The sequence below is a fragment of the Homalodisca vitripennis genome, unplaced genomic scaffold (genome assembly GCF_021130785.1).
Source record: "Homalodisca vitripennis isolate AUS2020 unplaced genomic scaffold, UT_GWSS_2.1 ScUCBcl_448;HRSCAF=2485, whole genome shotgun sequence".
NCBI classification, from domain to species: Eukaryota; Metazoa; Arthropoda; class Insecta; order Hemiptera; family Cicadellidae; genus Homalodisca; species Homalodisca vitripennis.
In genome coordinates, this window is record NW_025776562.1 from 32,800 (window position 1) to 54,045 (window position 21,246).

The following is a 21,246-nucleotide window of genomic DNA, read 5'->3' on the forward strand; positions in this document are numbered from 1 at the left end:
CTAAATTAAATGCACCGTTAGACGGGCGTTCTAGTATAAAAGTCACTCCTGAGGCTAAACCAAACAAGTGCCCGCAATTAAACTTTGTTCACAGGTGGTCAAAAAACTGTATTTTGGTATACCAACGTCAAAAATGTGGCGTCGGCCGTCAGAGGTCCTATCGTCTAAATTAAATACACCGTTAGACGGGCGTTCTCGTATAAAAGTCACTCCTGAGACTTAACCAAACAAGTGCCCGCAATGAAACTTTGTACACAGATGCTCTGTAAGCTGAACTTTAATATATCAACGTCAAAAATGTGGTGTCGGCCGTCAGAGGTCCTGTCGTCTAATTTAAATGCACCGATAGACGGGCGTTCTCGTATAAAAGTCACTCCTGAGACTTAACCAAACAAATGCCCGCAATTAAACTTTGTACACAGGTGCTCAATAACCTGAATGTTAATATACCAACGTCAAACATTTGGTGTCGGCCGTCAGAGGTCCTATCGTCTAAATTAAATGCACCGTTAGACGGGCGTTCTAGTATAAAAGTCACTCCTGAGGCTAAACCAAACAAGTGCCCGCAATTAAACTTTGTTCACAGGTGGTCAAAAAACTGTATTTTGGTATACCAACGTCAAAAATGTGGCGTCGGCCGTCAGAGGTCCTATCGTCTAAATTAAATACACCGTTAGACGGGCGTTCTCGTATAAAAGTCACTCCTGAGACTTAACCAAACAAGTGCCCGCAATGAAACTTTGTACACAGATGCTCTGTAAGCTGAACTTTAATATATCAACGTCAAAAATGTGGTGTCGGCCGTCAGAGGTCCTGTCGTCTAATTTAAATGCACCGATAGACGGCCTTTAATTTGAAAGGCTGTTACTGATTGAGCTGAGCGCGACAGATTGAGACACAGGGATACTGGCCCGCTTCATCGCTCACCCCTCCCACCCACTCCACACCCGCCGCGCCGCGCCGCCCGTCGGGGCACGATATGGCAACGCCGGCTGGGACACAAGCTCACGTCGCGCTCTAAAGCAGACAGTTCACAAAACAGCCCAAAAGTTGTTAACACATGAAAGCATGGGCGTGAAGATGCTCGCGGCACGGTGCGGGGCGGGCCGGGTGCAGCATGTCTAACATGTACCTCGCTTTATCTGCACCTTCATTTGTTTTTGAGAAAAGCATTGAGTACATTGTATTATACATATAAATATATCTAAACCTGTAGCATTGCTTATTGATGGAGACAATTAAAAAAAGTTTTTTGACTTTATTAAATATACTTTACATGCATATTGTTTTACATAAATACACCTACATTAATGTTAATTACATGACTTCAGTAGTAAATCATTCTTATAATAGGGAACAAGTTAAAATACTTTATAGATATTAAACATATTCCCTCTTACAATAAAAGATACATATATTCTTTTTATTTGGAATTGAAAAATAAATCTGGCCTCATAGATTGATACTCACAAGGAAAGACGGTTAGTAATAAATAAATATACAGTTCATCAAAATAGGTGCTAATAATAGGTTTTGTAAGAGTTAAGGAACATTAATTACTTTTTAATACACCTTTCTTCAAGACAAATACAACAAATACTGTGGCACAAGTAGGCCTACTGTTTTTTTAATGATGTGTTAAAATGGAAAAAACTTAAAATTTTAAGACAAATCGGTTTTTTCTCCATAATTTTGGTTGTCACAATCCACAAAAATAAAATATATTTGTCTTTCACTCTAATACATGAGTGAATATTACCCAAGAACATAGTAACAAATTGTTTCAGAGATAATATTGGAGTATGTTTTAATGTGGTAAACGTTTAAAGTGACATGATTAGCGGGTGAGAGAGATCGCCTTGGCCTAGCTCCGTCTTTAGAAGACCAAACTATAACTTAGTCACAAGAGTATATTTATTGGTACATAAATAAACTTCAGAATTTTATGAAGACAGCAATACAGATTACTTGATGAATTGAGTGTAAAAATATTTTTAACGAATTTCTAAGAGAACTAATATCAAATAGTACACTGTTACTTTAGAAACTGCCAGATGTAGGGTTCAGGAAGGTCGAAGGACAGAGAGAGAGATAAACAGGTGGGACAGATAATTGATTCCGGGTACTTGGAGTGGAAGTGGAATGGGCCAGCGGGCTGATTATCGCAGAAAACAGGAAACGATGATGCGATCTAACGGTCAGAGTCTGCTATACTGATGCAAGGTCAATCTTAAAGATGCGTTTAGAATTGCGGCCGTATTCTTAATGATACTTATCTATCTACGTAGTAAGAGAATGTTTACATGTACACACTTATTTGAGTTTAATTTAAATAAACTCTTATATCAAGATGTGTAAAAAGACTTTCATAACAAATAACAGTCCTATTCAGATAGGTGTCAACCTCTCAAAACATGTTTAATATCGACCGTTGTTAAGAAATTAGTCATAGAATATCTATAACATAGTTTTTATATAATCCATATTAACACACTTTTCAGCTCATGTAACTAGGTGACAGGGTTTTGTCTCTACTCAAATCTAGTTTTTGAGTAATTTATTTCACCCTAAAAGCTTTGGCCTTTTCTGTTTCATTAAAATTGTACCTTTATCTTAGAATAAAACCATAAAAAACACAAAGCGAAATTTCGTTAAATTCACGGGTGTATACTGTATATAATGTCCCGTAATAGTGTTCTGAAAATTGTTTTCGTGGGTTTCACCTCAAGATCGTCTGGGCTCAATAACTAGACATTTTAGCAATTATTACAAAAGTTATACAACTCGGTGTATCCGCTTGGTTTTACACCTTTAAAACCAGACACACGTGTATTTAAAGCTTTAACAACAGTAAAGTGTTTAGCGAGTTATTTATGGTTTAAAGTTTAAAGTCAGTATATATTTAGGTGAGAAATAATTTAGTACATACATGATCCCTTTCTGACGACTCAGAACAAATTATACATTCACGGTACCATTCTGAGGAGCCACTCATCAGAATAGGACAATCCTCAGAATTGGATCGTTTGCGTATCTATATATATATATATATATATACTTATATAACTAATAAGTACAAAACACAACTTCAACTTCATTGGTATATTAAAATTCAGCTTACAGAGCATCTGTGTACAAAGTCTCATTGCGGGCACTTTTTTGGTTTAGTCTCTGGAGTGACTTTTATTCGAGAACGCCCGTCTAACGGTGCATTTAATTTAGACGATAGGACCTCTGACGGTCGACACCACCTTTTTGACGCTGGTATATTAAAGTTCAGCTTACAGAGCATCTGTGTACAAAGTTTCATTCGAGCACTTGTTTGGTTGAGTCTCAGGAGTGACTTTTATTTGAGAACGCCCGTCTAACGGTGCATTTAAATTAGACGATAGGACCTCTAACGGCCGACACCACATTTTTGACGTTGGTATATTAACATTCAGGTTATTGAGCATCTGTGTACAAAGTCTCATTGCGGGCATTTGTTTGGTTTAGTCTCAGGAGTGACTTTTATTCGAGAACGCCCGTCTAACGGTGCATTTAATCTAGACGATAGGACCTCTAACGGCCGACACCACATTTTTGACGTTGGTATATTAACATTCAGGTTATTGAGCATCTGTGTACAAAGTCTCATTGCGGGCACTTGTTTGGTTTAGTCTCAGGAGTGACTTTTATTTGAGAACGTCTGTCTAACGGTGCATTTAAATTAGACGATAGGACCTCTGACGGCCGACACCACATTTTTGACGTTGGTATATTAAAGTTCAGGTTATTGAGCACCTGTGTACAAAGTTTAATTGCGGGCACCTGTTTGGTTTAGTCTCAGGAGTGGTTTTAAGTAGAGAACGCCCTTTTAAGGATACAATTTTACAGTTTAGTTATTATATTTGGGTTGTTATTTATTATACATTTAACGGGAATTCTTTGTGGTAAATAATAAATACGAAAAACTGTGTAGATTTTGTGAAAGATTGTTTTTTAATAATTAGTTTTATACTATTATTTCAGATTTTGAATGTTTGTTAGCGCCTTCACATTGTTGACTGCAAAATACTTGCACGGAATACAGACGGACGATAAAGTGACGCTAACTTCACGGTGGTCCCCTTCACGTCTATCCTCTTTGTCCCACTCTGATTTTGGCGCTTAACTTGGGTAGTTTAGTGTATGTACTGTAATCCGTAATGTGGATTTTATTAGTTCAGAAGAGCAACGTGAAATAAGTTACACAATTTTAGTTATACTATACCGCAGAACGGCTAAACACTAATACAGGTCTTTTTGGATTAGGTAAGACACTTCATAGATTTGAATATTCTACATTAGCAAACACTAATTTATTAGCTTCACTCATTAACTAGTTCTATATTCCACCAACAGCCATGCTTGTGTCTGCTGCACGCAATCTTTGTAACTGAATCCACTTAGCAATGTCCTATTACAAGGTAATGGTGTTTACAGGTGTTCCTGTATGAAACTGGAAATTTTATAATACTTGGAAGAAAATGTTGGAAGGCACTCCATCTCTAATGCAGCCATTGGTAAGCTTATTAAAAACCATAGATTTTAACACTGGATTACAAAACCTTTTTCATTAAGATTGTTACTCTCATTAACTTAAGTGCTGCAGTGCTCATTGTAAGCCATAAAATTTTAACTGTGTATAAAATTATTAATTATTACTAGTTGAAAGGTAGTGTTAATAATTTGTTAATAGGCCTAAATAATGATAATGTTAATTCTCATCTTATAAGGCAAAGACCAAGATGTAGGCCATCCAAAGGGCTGCAGTATGATAAGCAGCCACCATGACAATAGAATCATAGATGTACATATCTAAGCTACTGAACAATAACAAACCAAATTACATCATAGGCATTTCATTTTGATATAGTTCATCATTTAAAAAGTAATAATTGAATGATGAGTTTTACACTATGACTGCAGTATGATAAACAGCCACCAGCAATAGAATCAGCGAGTCAAATTAGTGATTAGAAATACATGAACTATTAAATACAAAACCATTTTTATATAGTAATTTAAAATTAATTTTATGCTAGCTGTTTTAAATGTATTAAAAAAACATGGCTTAATACATTCACTTCGGCTGGCCCCACATGGAGACGGCGGACCTGCGCCCGTAGTACGGATGTCCCCAGATGGGGCCGCCTTGCTGCTCTACACACAAAACCTTAGTGTGATTCAGCCATTCTTTGTAGACTGTTGAATCTCTGCCGAATTTTAGGTTATAACGAACGCTTTATTGTGATCGGTTTCGTTTGCTATTACCCGTTACGGTTCTTTTTCAATAGGAGCCCATTGGGGTAGGGTACGATAAGCGGACCTGGTTTTTTATATCGAAGAATGTAGTCTTGGATACCTAATATTCGCATCTCAAATCCTAGAGTATCGATTGATATAAAAGTATCTATAGTCCTCAATAACAATCATATGTTTTAAATTAAAATATTAATTTAATATTTACAGTGATCAAACAAGTTATTATAACAAAAATTAGGAAAACTGAAGACGACCATATTTGTTCCTCTCACAGTTACAGTTGTTTCTTTCCCACAAATTTCACATAATGGGGTTTTATGTACGAGTCCAACATGTTGAAGCCACAAAAACAATATATTTTATTTATGTCTTATCATCTTTCAAAGCAATGTCGTGTAGTTTTCTAAAATTGACTGCCATTTTTAATAATTAAAATTACTTATGTAAAATTGAAATATTACCCTACATGTATTATTTAAAAGTGTTTACAGCTGTTGATATAGACAGCTTTAACAATTAATTATATTTAAGTTAATAATTCAAAATAATTAATCATCATCGATGGTTATGATTAAGTAATATCGTTTGCCAATTTCGATATAAAAAAATCGGGTCCGCTTGTCGTACCCTGCCCGCCCATTGTAATCTTTGAGTGGTCAGTGTGTTGTTTCTGTGTATATCAACTGCGTAAATCTTTCTCTACATTATTTGTGTGTTTTTTTTTTTGTAAAAATGGATTCTGCAGTGCCAGGTACTAGGACTAACTTTCACTCTAGCAATGAACAAAACTACGACAGTGATGGTTCTGTGGATATCATACAAAGAGTTGTTGACTACTCTTCCTCAGACAATTCATCTGCTTGTTCTGAAAGTGACGACGAGGCTAATGTTATAGAGGTTCCTACTTGGAGTATTACAACAACAGGTATGAGGCCTATTGAATTCGTCAGAACCGAATCTTTGTTAGTATCAGTCCCGGGGGTTGGTTCCCCAATAGATTTTTTTCACACTCCTACTTGACAGTGTTTTCCTACAAAATATTTGCAAATTTACAAATGCTTATGCATTTAATTGTGTATACAGTAAACCAACCTTAATACCGAAATCAAGAATAAATGCATGAAGACTGTACCCGAGCTGAAGATATTTTTAGGCGTTTTATTGCACCCAGGTACAATACAAATGAATCGAATCCAAGACTATTGGAAAATAGATTATTTATTCAATTTCAAGTGTTTTAGTAATTTTATGTCGAGGGACAGGTTCTTGTCCATCATGCGTTGTTTGCATTTTTGCAAAACAAACGACAATGCTCTTGACCCCGGTACTGCAAACTCCATAGAAAAAATTCTGTTTGTTGTAGGTTACTTCACAGACAAAATGAGAAATGTTTACTACCCTCAAAAAGAGTTATATCTTGATGAAGCTATGGTAGTGTAGAGAGGAAGATTACACTTCCTTCAGTACATCAAGGGCAAAAGGCACAAGTTTGGTGTTAAATTTTACACTTTGACGGAGCATCAGGGATTTATTCTTAGATTCCTCATGTACACGGGCAAATCAGATACTACCGTAGGTGGTGTAGGGCATACTTAGAAGGTTGTCCTACACCTTTTGAAGGATTATTTGGGACATTCAGTGTATATGGACTTTCAATGAATCAAGTAAGTGATATCAGCAGCAGATCGCTCGTAACAACTTTCGACAGTATGGGATCAGCACAATATGCGGCCGGCCCCAGTAGGGGCCGAAAATTGTAACGTCACAGTTCCAGGAAACTCGGCTGGAAACGTGATTTAGACCTTCAATCCTGCCTTTCCACCGTACAAGGGAAGTTTTTTTCTACATACAAATTTTTCAGCATCCGGTAACCTTAATTATGCTTTTTGCCGCAGCGAATGTGTTGATCATTGGTTAATGATTTGTGTGTTTATACTGGGTGCTTCAAAAAAATGTGTACACACTTTGAACTTCTATAGAAAATTTATTTACCGTTCTACAAAGTAAAATTTTAGGAAATTAGAAAGCTTAAAGTCCAATGTAAATGAAACGTAAATAACAAATGTTAATACTGTTCAAATTGGTGACCTGCAGCATCAACACAATTCCGAGTACGAGTCACCACTGATTCTGTACATCGTATCAAAACGTCCAATGAGATTTCTCCACACACAGCTTGAATCTCATTCCAAAGAATGTCTAGGTTACGTGGTTTACGTTTGTACACCTCATCTTTTACTGTGCCCCATAAGAAGAAATCCAGTGGTGTAAGGTCTGGAGAGCGTGCTGGAAACTCGATTGGCCCCCTGCGTCCTATCCACTGGCCCGGCAAATTTTGATCCAGGTAAGCTCGTACGTCCCTGTGATAGTGCGGCGGGGCACCATCTTGTTGAAAATAAAAATTATTACTGTATAATGCACGAATGGCAGGAAATATGGAATCAGCAAGCATTGTTAGGAATTAATACCAGTTACAGTACCTTCAAATCGAAAAGGTCCAATGAGTCCCCTTGAAGACAAACCGCACTACACATTTACACCAGGCAAATTTACAGCTTTTTCAATTGTAATGTGAGGATTGTCTTCAGCCCAGTAAACACAATTGTGCCTATTGACAGTTCCATTAAGTTTGAATTTGGCTTCATCCCACCAAATGATGCTACCCATAAATTCCGGTTCACGTATCACCATCTCCTGAACCCATTCACAAAATTGCAACCTTCGATCTGGATCGTCGTCACTTAGCTGTTGCACCAGCCTTGGAATGTAAACACGATACTTGCCTCTCTTCAGAATGCGTAGCACGCTGCTAGCACTTACATCACTTTCACGTGCCCCTTGCCTTGAAGATTTGTAAGGAGAGCGTTGAAACAGTTCCAAGACTGCCGTTGAAGACTCATCACTGTAGCTGTTCGAGGTCGACCTGAATGACCTTTATGCACATCACACACTGTTCCATGAACTTCGAATTTGTCTCGTATGCGTGTAATTGTTAATCTTGAAGGTGGTTCTGTATCATAATCCCTTCTCCACTGTGTTTGAACTTCATTTACATTCTCAAACTTCCAGTACCACTTAATAACCTGCTTACGTTCTTCAAAACTCAAACGTACGTCCGCCATGTTGATATTACAAATTCCAACTAACAATATACCATAAAGGGACAATTATGCTGCCACCTGGCGAAGAAATATAACATTAGCCTTGTAGAGCGGGAAAACTACGATAGTTCAAAGTGTGTATACATTTTTTTGAAGCACCTAGTATTATAGCTGCAACTACAATGGCAGTTATTTGAATGGTCATCTACCACACTAAGGTCATCTACCATTCTAGTTTTAGTCATTATTTTACCACACAAATGATTTTATATTGTTGGAATTAATTTTAAACAATATTGTTACAATACATTACAAACAGCTAGCATTAAATTGATTTTAAATAACTATTATAAGAACGGTTTGCATTCAATAGTTATGTTAGTTAGTTATTCAATAGCTCTTTCTAATTGTTAAAATGGTTCGATGATTCGATTGTCGTGGTGGCATCTTATTATACTGCAGCCATTCAAAGCTTGTCATTTCCTGTTGTATGTCTGATAATGTTCATTTAATTGCCAATAGAATGAGATCATTACCAAATTCTAAATTTAATTGGTAATTAAAAATTGATCTGGAAATAACCCTTGCTATTCTTCAGATGAGATTCAGCAGTGTGAAGCTAACTGATTCAATCCATAGAAAGAACTAATCCTCTGACTCCAAACCTAACCTGGTTTGTGAACTACTCCTAATCTAGTTCCTGAACTACTTATAACCTAGTTCCTTAACCAGTCCTCTAAACAAAACTAAATTAATTTTTTTACCAACATGGGAAATAACCTGTGGATGGTCCCATAGCCAAAAGACATATGAGCCGATTTTGTTGAAACTTTGCATATATATTCTAGACATAGTCTATTATACTATATCACAAACCATCTTTTTAGGCCACACCTGTTTTCAGATTTATATCAATTTTACAGGTCAAATACGGGAAAAAACCGGTATGGATGGTCATACCTCAAAAATATACATAGCCAATTTGGATAAAACTTTCTATATACATTCAAGATACAATCCTCTATTTATGTAACAGATAATAATGTACAAAACGGCAATACATATTGAAATCTTATAACATTATGAAAACATTCAATTGAAACAAATAACAATAAATTATAATCATACATCAAGCTTAAGTAAAAATAGTAATAAAAATAAAGTCATCAAAAAGAAAACTAAAAATACAACAATAATCATAAATCAAGCAATGATCAAAAATAAAAAAAAAAATTAACATCAATAATTATTTACTTTAACCCTAGAATGGTAACGCCTATTTGCCACACATAAATGGTAACGCGTAGTCTCTCAGACTACTTTAGGGAAAAAGTGAATAAAAATTTATAAAAATTAAATTAAAATTAAATTTATTTACAAATGACATTATTTAAATCTTAGTAGTCATGTTTCCTGATTTTTGTAGATTTCAGTCTTTATTGGAACACTTTACTCACAGCATTCCTCGGTGCTCCAAGCAAATATGCTTATAACATTTTGTGCACTGGAATCGAGTCATTCTCCTTTTTTTCGCTGGGCAAACTGCACAAATCTTCCTTGTTCCTGCTTCTTCAATAACATTTTGAGCCTCAGATGTTGATGGGCCAACGACATCTTCAATGTTGCGTTTGAGATTCCTTGATAAATTTGGCAGTTTTTGTCTTCCCTGAATGTGCGGAGTTGTTAGTTCAACACATATTTCTTTAGCAAATGCCCTTCTTGTCATTGGTTTAATTTTTTTTGACAATGTCTGGTGGACATAAATAACAAATGAATTGATCAAAATGCTGTTTAACATCCCATAGAAGATACAAAGGGGCCATCTTCGGGTTTTTCGTGAACACAACATTGAACAAGACATTTCATCAAATGTATCCACTGCACCTTTGGTAGAGTTATAAAACTCAACAATGTCTGGCTTTCCACTTTCATTAATTTTTGCCTGTTCATGTGTTGTGGAAAGAAGAATTACTTGTTTAGATTTTTTTGCCTGGTAGGTAACCATTACTTTTGGCCCATCGAAACAGACTTTTGAGCAACCGGGTTTCTCTTTCATGAGCATGACAGCTGGAATCTCAGGTTTATCCCGTCTCATTGTGTCTACTGTTGTTAATTTGTAGGTGTCAAGCATCATGGTTGATAGAGGAACTGAAGTAAACCAGTTATCAAAAGTTAAGTTTCTGTTTGTGTTATGAACAGGTTTTGAAAGCTCTTTTACAAAGTACATAGCAGAAGGCAGTCTTTCTGTATCCATATTTTTACCAGTATATGGAATGGCATTTACAAGATATTTAGTTTTTACATCACACATCATAAATATCTTTATACCATATTTCGCTGGCTTGTTAGGCATGTACATTCTAAATCCGCAGCGGCCCCTAAATGCCAACAGTTGCTCGTCAATCGTAAGAAATGATCCTGGAGTGTAATATCTTTGGCACAAATTAATAAATTCTTGAAAAATATCTCTGATAGGGGCAAAGGGATCAGAAGCACAACGATCATCTCTTGTACGTCTGTCATCAAACCTTAAGCAATTTATTAAGAAATCAAATCTTTTATTACTCATAACTGATATGTATCGTGACCCACTAAAAGATGGATTGAAAAGCTCCTCAGAACTCAGATGATTGTCCTTTTGTGCTGCTGACAAAACAAGCAAACCAATAAGTGCTTTCAATTCAACTAAGTCCATTTCTTTGACAGTAGCATTTTGGTTTTTATAATAAGACTGTTGTGAACTGATTTCCTGGTTTGTATGTTTTAATATTTTTTTTAGAATGTTATCATTTAAAAACAAGGTAAATGCTTCAATCGGACTTGTTATTTGATTTGCCTCATTTTTGGGTTTTTGTGTGAAATGAATCACATTCCGAGCAGGTGTCCGTGTTCTTGAAGGGCCTGAAGGTTGGGCTGACCATTTATGGCGATTTCTACCTCTCAAATTAGTTCTAGGCAGTCGCACAATATTGGGATGAGAGGACCTTTCAGGGCCTGGAAGCTGAATGTCATTACCGGTACTAGTATCACTGTCAGTATCAGGGGTTTGACAATTGAGGGATTCTTCCGGCATTAGCCTAGGCCTACCTTGCTCGTTTGCTCCTTCTTCGTCGGAGGGGTTATAGTCTGGGTCGTCGTCGGTGTTATCAACCTCACTAAGAGTATCATGTTCAGAAACCTCATCCACTTGCTCTCCGACAGAAAACGTTTCATCATGATCACTTTCTTGTTCATCACAATCACTTCGTTCAAGTTCAAATAGTATTTCTCTTATTTCAAAACTAGTGTTCAATGGATCAGCCATGGTTACTTGACCATCCACAGTAAAAATTACCACAAAAACTAACACTGCAAACGCACAAAACAACTTTTCATATATTTACTCAGGAACAAAAAAGTAACGTAAACGGTAACGCGTAGTCTACCAGACGACTATGGGCTCACTGAAATGAACTGAGTGAATGAAACAAAATGGAACCCTATTCAGCATTGACCTTGGCTGGCAGGGGGAAGGTATTGGTGGTGGGGGGTCGGTCATGTGATGCACCTGCCACCTGGACCGGTTTTTCTAGCTTGCGTCGTCTGAGAGACTACGCGTTACCATTCTAGGGTTAACAATACATGCTTGTTGAGAAAAAATAGTTTTATAACATTTCCGGATCTATGGAGGGAGCCTTGGAATGCAACTATTACGAGAGTAGGCTGAAAAGTAGAGCACACATGCTTTTAGAATGATAACGAAAAGAAATAGCGAGATTGGGTAAACATTAAAGTACACTTCTTAAGCTTCATAATCATTCATTTATTTTTCATAGTTACCATTAATACTAACACATTTCTCCCAACGCGTAACAAGTTTTTTTTATTCCGTCATTGAAAAATTCTTCAGATTTTTCTTGAATCCAGGACGTAATAGCTGCTTTTAACGCATCGTGTGAAGTGTAATAAGTAACCTTGATATCTCTTTTGAGTAGAGGGAAAAAATAAAACCGTAGGGGACTAGATTGAGGGAATAGGGAGGGTGTGGAATTGGTTCAACTTCAGCTTTCTCATTGAATCTTCAGGTGCGCGGTGTGCACACGAGCGTTGTTGTGTTGCAAGATTATTGGCAAGATAATTAAGAGGCTGCCTCTAACATGTCAAACTCGACATCGGAGGTGTTTCAAAGTCTATGTATTGAGACGAATTTACTGTCGCACCTTGTTCCAGATAATCGGCGGCATAAAACTTGATGAGCATCCCAAAACAGTCAAATGGGTTTTTTTTGCGGATGGTTGTTTTTAAATTTTTTTTGTCACAGGAGAACCCAAATGTCGATATTCAATGCTTTGTATTTTCTCTTCTGGGTCATAATGGTGTACCCATGACTCGTCCCCCATCACAATATTCTAAAGAAAGTCATCTCCTGTATCATTGTAGCGCTGCAAATGATGCTGACTGCATTCCATTCGACGCTATGTTGTTATTGTCTGTTAAACGGCGTGGCACCCATCGTGCATAGTTTTTCTGGTATCCTAATTGTTGAATTATGAAACCAACACATTCCTTAGATATTCCAACAAGGTATGCAATACTCTGTTGGGTGATTTTGTGGTTACTTTGAATCAAATCATCCACAAGATTGTGATGCATGTCATCTGTGCAGTGATCGGATATCCACTGCGTTTTCCATCAACAGTTAATGGCTTTTCCAGGCTCACAACCATGAAATTTTATCACCCATCGATTGCCAGTCGATCTATCAACAGCATCATCACTGTAAACACTCTTGAAAACAATGATGGATTTCAGTAGGATTCACTTTTACAGCAGTTGAAAATACAATATCAGCATATTCTTTACATCTAATTTACATATCATTTGAATCTGTCTGTATGGTTACGCTGCTAACAATACAATGGATAGATGCAAGGTTTTCAAACTGCACATGTGTGTAGAGGTGGAATGGTACTTACGAATGCTACCAGGCGTGCTTCTATAGCTCATTTCAACCGCGTCTTACAAGTATGTGTACTCTTCAGCCTACCCTCGTATATAAATATGATGTTTGACTGAAGACAAGCAAAAATAGGTTGTTTGAGCGGATGTTGGCACTCTGAAATCAACTTTAGCTAGAAGGTCAGGACACTCAATATTACCAGTTATAATTTTCTTGAAGCAGACTGCATCCACCTGTTATTTCCTTATTATATTAAAACCCTCATTCTTAGCTGACATCTATTTTCAGAGCTATATATAGATTTACACGTTGAATACTAAAAACAAATCTGTGGATGGTCATACCTCAAAAACATACGAACTGACTTTAACAAAACTTGCATACTCATTGAGTACATAGTCTACTATAATATATTATACCCTAATTCTTGGCGGAATCTATTTTCTGAGCTATATTGATTTTACTGGCCAAATACTGAATAAACCTAAGGGTGGGTCCGTTCCTCAAAAACGTACTAGCTAATATTGATAAAAACTTGAGATATACATTCAATACATTCGGTTTACTATATTATATTACATCCCTTATTTTTGGCCGTATCTATTTTCGGAGCTTTATCACATTTACAGGGCAAATACTGAAAAAAACAAAGAAGGGTATTTTCTTCAAGAGCACATCCGCTGATGTTGGTGCAGAGGGAATCTTCTGTCGCAGCTCCTCCACCATGCCCCGTAGAAAGTGGTGAACTCCTCGAGAGAAGGTGAGATGGCAGATTGAGAAGAAGAAGATCTAGTCAAAGATTTCACCACCTGCCATGCAGCTTTAGTTTTGTTGCCCGAAGTATCAATAAAATGTTCATTGGTGGATTTCTTGGCATCACGAATAGCAGATTTATATTGATTTCTTGCAGTGATGTAGGCCTGCTTGTCCACGGGTGATTTAGTGCAGTTAGCTATAGTGTGCAGCGTCATTACATGATTCTTGAGTACATGAAGTTCTGGCGAGTACCAACTACCAGTATTACCTTTTTTAGGCCACTTCTTCCCGCACCTCTGTAGTTTGCATGGAAAATAGATCTCCATTAAGTTTAAGATTGCTCCAAAGAACAAGTTCCACGAGGATGTTGCGTCCTGACCGCTCAGAAGGAGCGACCAGTCAATAGTACTCATATGATCTTTAAGTAGGCTGATTCTATTGGGTGAAAAAACTCTAAATGTCATCAAAGCAGGTACAACACCATCAGACTGTTCGCAGGAAACTAACTCAACTAAAATCACATGGTGATCGGATAGGGGGAGGTCTATAACACTTAATTTGTATTTTTCATGAGGGATGTTAGTCACCATAGTGTCTAGACATGCTTCACCCCGAGTTGCCTTAAAGTTAGCACAGTGGCAACCAAATGACGTCACTAAAAAGCTTAATTGTTGAGCAACATTGTTATTGACCCTCAGATTAATATTCAGGTCACCAAAGATAACAATCTTTGAGTTAAAATTTAATAAAAGGTTAAGAACACTTTCAAGTCCATTGAAAAATATTTTAACATCTCCAGATGGAGGCCTATAGCAGCACAATAAAATTGTTTTTGAGCTTAAAATCTTAATAGCACAGACTTCAAATTGCAGTTCAACACAATAATTTGAAACATTTATTGGTTCAAAATCAAGGTTCTTATTTAAGTAGATTGCAGCACCACCATGCTTATGGAAACTACGACAGTAAATACTGCCTATAATGTAACCCTCCGGTATATATAATGAACAATTACCTTCATTCAGCCAATGTTCTGTGATACACACTATTGAAGGTCGTGTAGGACCACGAAGATATGTGTCAAGTTCATCAACTTTATTAGTCAAGCATTGTATATTACTATAAAAAACAGTCATATTTTTATTCTTCGTGTTAAGGCAATTATCTGTTCTAATATTAAGACTAGTTAAAAAAATGTCAGTTAGATCTAATTTATTCCTAATAGACTGTACATTACAATGATAAGTACTAAATGATGTTGTTGAGAGTTCTAAGGATGTATGTTTTGCACCACTGGAGAGTCGTTTCCCGTCAGAGACTCGGTACCTGGTGGGGGAGGTTGCTCAACATTTGGTCTATCCTGATGGTCTGGTTTTTTCTTAGAAGCGACTGCTGAAACGATCATTTCTGCTAGCCACTTCTTTCCTCTGTAGTTGAAATGTAGGCCTTGGTGTGTGTGCAAATGTCTCTCGGCTTTGCTTGCCTCCAACAATGTGACATTGTTATACTTTTCACTAAGTTCTAGTAGGCGCTGGTTTGTTTTTTTAACTTCATGGTTGACACATGACCAGTTCGCTAAGTCGTATCTGTTTGGCACATCAACTAGAAAAATATTTGTTGGCTTGACATTGTCCAGTGTTGCAGAAATACCATCAATAACTTCATCGGCCTCATTTCTAGCCACATCATTCGTTCCACAGAGTATCACCAGGCTGTCTTGCTCACTGAGGTTTGCTTCTTCAATATTTCTGTTGACTAGAATTTGTTTTGTTCGCCCACCTGGCCTGACAAAACCGACTGCGTCATATGTTTTTTGAGATTTATTTAAATGCCAAGCTAAATCTCTCCCATGGCTGTCTGCACAGATAAGCATTTTTCTAGTTATAGGTTTTGTGCAGTCTTCTGCAGAAGTCACTATTCTTAAATCTTCAGATTGTTCTTCCTCGTCAACATTTAAAACCTCATAACGGTTGTTTGAAAAAATTGAATTCAAGTTTTTATTTATCTTAACAGCAGATGATTGAATACAGCAAGTTTTTCTACCTTTAACAGCCAAAGTAAAAGATGCATCCTTTTTTGTATTAGAGTTCAACACCATGTTATCGGTTCTGCTAGTGCTGACTGGTGTGGATTGTAAGTTGGGAAAACTATGTTGCAAATTAACTGCATTAGGTCTCAATGCATCACTGACTCTTTTAGGATTTTTAGTTTGATTATTCAAGTTGAGTTGCCTTTCCAGTAAAATTATTGTTTCTTCCTTCTTTAATATTATATTTTCAAGTTGAATGTTATGGTTCCTTAGTTGCTTTATTACTGTATTTGCTTCGTTTAAGTCTTCATTTAGTGCTTTAATTATTTCTTGTTAACTTCAAATAATGCACGTGGTTATTTGCTGCTTTAGTTCCTAGTAGTTTACAAGACCCACTTCTCATTGTTTGTTGACTTTTCAAGTGGAATATGTTTTGTAAATGACTAGGATAGCAATGATAATTGAACAACAGTGGGGAAAGGTTAAAAAGCTGGAAAGAATACATTCACCCTTAAGGAGAGAAAATCCTTCTTGGATAGGTCATGGTAACAGTGTTTATCTCTAGATTGTTAAACCTTCAAGGAGGGCATTTGGCTCTCGGGTAGGTTGTTGGGCCTCAGGTGGGCTAGTAGGCCTCGGGTACGAGAGTATCAGGATTTGCTTTACAGAAGTAATCAGTGGGGATGGAGTAAAACAGTGGGGATGGAGGAGCCCTCCTGCCAACTGCACGTTCCTGCTCCTTACTCTTCTGGGTTTATTTTGTTATATGGCAAACCTATTAAAATATACTCCTGTTTTAAACATACAATCTGAGTAGGTGTTTTGAACACCTATCATAAGATATTTTGGTATAATCCTGAGACTACTATTTTTAGAAGATTTTCAAGGACCTAAAAAGAATTGTATATGTCATCTTTAGACTTAATTTGTATTTACGAGCACTGGCTCAACTTTGACAAACTGATACTACATGCACCTAGTGGTTACCAGTTGGCAAGTGCCTTTTGTAGGAAGAATCACATTCATGGAGGTTCTGCACTATTTGTACATGTAAATTATGAATTTAAAATAATACCTGTACCCTTCCTCAGATTGTTTGTTCCTACATGAAAATAAATTACTGATGGACTAGTCCCAATGTACTGCAACAATCATGGAATATAGCTGTATAAAACTGTCAATCTTGAAGAGGCATAAAAGGGAAAGCTGCTTTCAAGTCTCTTTTTTTTGTTCAGAGATCTCTCCTGTGCAGTTTAATACTTTGGATTTGAGTTCCAATACAGATGTACCATTTCCAAGGGCAATTTTTTGTTTTATGGTGCTTTTTCTTAATTTTATTTCTGTAATCTTAAAAATGGTCAGTTATTTATAGTAAGGGAGCCCGGGATGCTAAATTTGCAGTGACTAAAGCGTCATGGGGGCCTATAGGATTGTGAAGATTAAGTCTTAAAACGAAAAAAGTTTATGTTAAGTTTTTTATTTCAGTGTGGAGGAAAACGTGGACAAATTTAAAAAAAAAAAAAAAAAAAAACATTTACATGGAAATACTTGAGCGCGTCAGACATTCATAATGTATACGCGCTATGTCTTTCTGATAATCAAGCGATATTAATCTGACGAGCAATTAGTGGACGGTGGCCATAAAAAGGGATAGAAAAAAGGAAAAAAAAGTTATTTGAGCGTGCCAGATATTCAGAGGGAATGTTAAGTAAACTAAAAAAAGTATCCTATTTAAATGACTGAAGATTTGGACGTGATCGAAAGTCATGACAGATTTGTGAAAATGTAAAAAAATGCGGTCTTAAAATACTCGAGCACGTCAGATATTTATACAGGCAGTTCAATTCGATGTCCTGACCATTCTAAATGATAATCTGACAATAATGTGGAGGAATATTGTTCATCTGACCATTTAAAAAAAAAAAAAATTTCACACGTTTCTTTTCCACAAAATACACATTTCACACTTATATCACTCATTATTGTAATGTATATAAAACTTATTGCATTAAACAATCAAATAAATAAATAAAAATATACTTCTAAAAAAACATGTTGTTATTGTGATCAGCTGAGATGGCATTATGGCAGCATATGGTAGTGTGCAGATGGTGCGAGAGAGTGAAAGACAGAGAAAGAGTGAGAAGGAAAGAGAGGCGCACAGTGGGAAATATACAGTTCTCAGCGGCTGTACGCTCCACCCTTTATTTATGGTTTTAGCTACCTCACCCCATGAAAATCGTCAGATTATATTTTGTCCGCAATTCCTAAAAGATTTCCTTCAAAATAAAAAAAAGTTCAATCGCGCTTGAGTATTTCGAGGTAACGTTATTATTTTTTTTACACCTTTGTGACTTGCCTATTTCCTTATACTACGCTTTAATCGTCAGGTTATTGAAATCTACACCGTTCTACATGTACTTAACTTACCTTGTATTTATCTGACGCCCATGAGTTTTTCTGAGGATCGATTTTTTTCTACTAGTCTGACGGTCTGCCCTCAACGCAGACCCCTATATTAAAGGTTCATATGTGCTAGGGGTACATTACAGAGTACGACATTTCTCCCCATATAATTTTATGACTCGCTCTAGTAACGCGAAAAATCCCCGCTTGGGCTCCCCTACTATTAGTTTAGTTGTAAAGATTGCAATATTGTACATATATTGGGGAAATAAAAAAAATGCATTCGTTCATTCACCATTTCCTGAAAAAGTTGATAATTTTACTCTTTCTTGTTGGTGTACAATCATACTTTTGTTAGAACAGTTCACTGGCTGTTAAGGGTCATGATTTGTTTAAAAAAAGACAAGTTGAAGGGTTTGTGAAAATTCCAGGTAAGCTACTTTAGTATATGGAATAATCTTGTAGTTAAAAAGTTTAGATTTGCTTGCGTAATCTTTAAAATCACTAGGTTTTAATTGAATTATCCAGTAAGGATTGTATTGATTTATTTGCTTTCATAGCCAAATCAGTCCAATTGGGGAGTAAAATTCAGTTTTTGACTTGGCCCTCTCTATGCAACTGTGCACACAGCCAACCTCTTGCACGCAAGAATGTCTTAACAAAGAATATTTTATTTTCAAAGATGTTGTCTCGTAGGCAGTCTCGAATAGCGTTAGACATGATAGAATTGTGATTCTGAGGAATACAAGAATTGGACCAAACATCTACTCTGTTACATTGTTCTCATCAATAACACAATCTAATGTTTTTCTAAATGCACTAGGTAAGTCATTACCTGAACGGCCAGTGCAGTTTTGATACCTGTGTGTAATACATTTTTTTGTTACTGAAAAGTGTGCAGTTAGATTGTACACGTTTATTTTTCCTAGATAAAATAAAGAGCTTATTTCAGTATGAGGAGTCAGGATTACATTTTGTAGGTCTACAAAAATAACTGGAGTACTTTTACTTCTTTTTTTTTGGGCGTTTCTCATTTCAGTTTTCAAAAACTGCTGCCTTTCATAATCTTCATTTTACTCTCTTCAGTTAGTGTCGGTCTGGCGTGCTAATTTAAACTTTTCACAAAGATCACACCAATCTAATTTGAGTACATGAAATCCTAAATTGAATTCCGTGGCAAAAATTTTGTAGTTCAGATTTTGTAACAAGAATGATACCTTTAACTTTACACTGTTTGAAACAATTAGGTCTGATTCTAGATTAAGTCTTTTTGTATTCGCCCTACAATAGTGCGATTCAATTTCATGGAATCACTTAATATGGTCTCTGGCTGAATTAACGTCTCCTTCTGGCCTACATCTACTATAATTACTCTAACCTCTGGAGTAGCTGTGTTTGTTGCAACATCCTTACTATTATGTGCTGTGTATACTGGTTTCTGAGATGTTCCTAATGTTGATATATAAAATGTTTTACAGACTTGTATTTTTTCACCTTTGATGGTAAAATATTATTTAAAGGAATATTGATTTTTTGATGTTTGTTCGTTTTTGAAACCTGAGTTATAAGCAAACATTTTCTGATTGTTTTAGGTCTCCTAATTGACGGCTTTTTCTTTTAAGTTTTGCTGTGATAAAAGTTCACTAGTGCTAATAATGAAATGTTATTTTTTCTGTTAAAGATGGCAAAGAATAAAAAGATTCATAAACAAATGTACCCTCATCTTCCGATATTCTGTTTTGGCACCTATACTTGCATTTAGTTGACGGCCTTTGGGTTTCACTTGTTTACCTCTTCTGTTTAGATACGATTTTCCAGACTGATGTGCACCCTTCCTAAAACTTGCTTTCCATGTTTAGTGATTTCAGATCCTCTTTCAACCATTCTTGTTTAGTTTGGTTTCTACAACTCTAAAAATAATAAAAAACTAATTTAGTCTATTCTGTTAAATAATAATTAAGATAATATATTCTAAATGTACATTTATACAACACTAAGACAAATATTTTGAATTCCCAAATCAATGGCAAGCCGTCCATTGTGTTTCCATTGTTGGGGAAAAGGCAATCAACTTGGCAGTCTTACTCTGCTTACACATGATTACACATTTAGTCATTAATGTTTGACAAAGCCTTGCTAATTCTTAGTCTGAAATCTTGAATGTTTTACACTTTTTAAGATATATAAACTTGGTCTTAAACATATCCTCAAAGAAAAAATCACATGATGTTATTTGAGGGGGTTGTGCGATGCCAGAAAATGGTGCCATGGCCAGTCCACGATGAGGGAAAGTGTTTTAAAGTGATTCTTCCACGATTAAGTTCCTGAGCGGAGGGTTTGTATCTGTTGAAAAATACAGTAACTAGGGTTCACAGTGTTGTGGTGATGGATAGTTTTCTATCAACTACTATGCAGAGATAATTATTGCATGTTCGAAATAATGTTATTTGGCAGAACAATCCTTGATGGTGGATGTTGATTCATAGCATGTTCTAAATATTCTTTGCTTTATAATATCCTAATTTGTGTCTAGGTACCATTCATCACGCTAAGCTTTCTCTTGTACATATAAATGTGATATAAAGCTGCTGCTTTTTGTAGGTTATGTTTTGAGGTTAAGACGTTTGAGCAAACAATAATGGTACATGTAATATATACAAGTAAAATTAAATAACTTATAATTTCATAAACCCTACCATAATGTGATGCTAAATACTATCTAAATTTAA

At 36.2% G+C, this 21,246-nt stretch overlaps 1 protein-coding gene across 1 annotated transcript in view; it reads left to right on the forward strand.

Annotated features, from left to right (window-relative positions):
* Positions 1–4,131: 4,131 nt before the first annotated feature.
* Positions 4,132–21,246, forward strand: part of LOC124370687 — a 99,694-nt gene continuing 82,579 nt past the window's right edge. The window contains exons 1-2 of the mRNA XM_046828974.1: positions 4,132–4,293; positions 4,465–4,544. Coding sequence (XP_046684930.1) covers positions 4,509–4,544 — 36 coding nt within the window. The 5' untranslated portion in view covers positions 4,132–4,293; positions 4,465–4,508. The remainder of the gene's footprint in view (positions 4,294–4,464; positions 4,545–21,246) is intronic.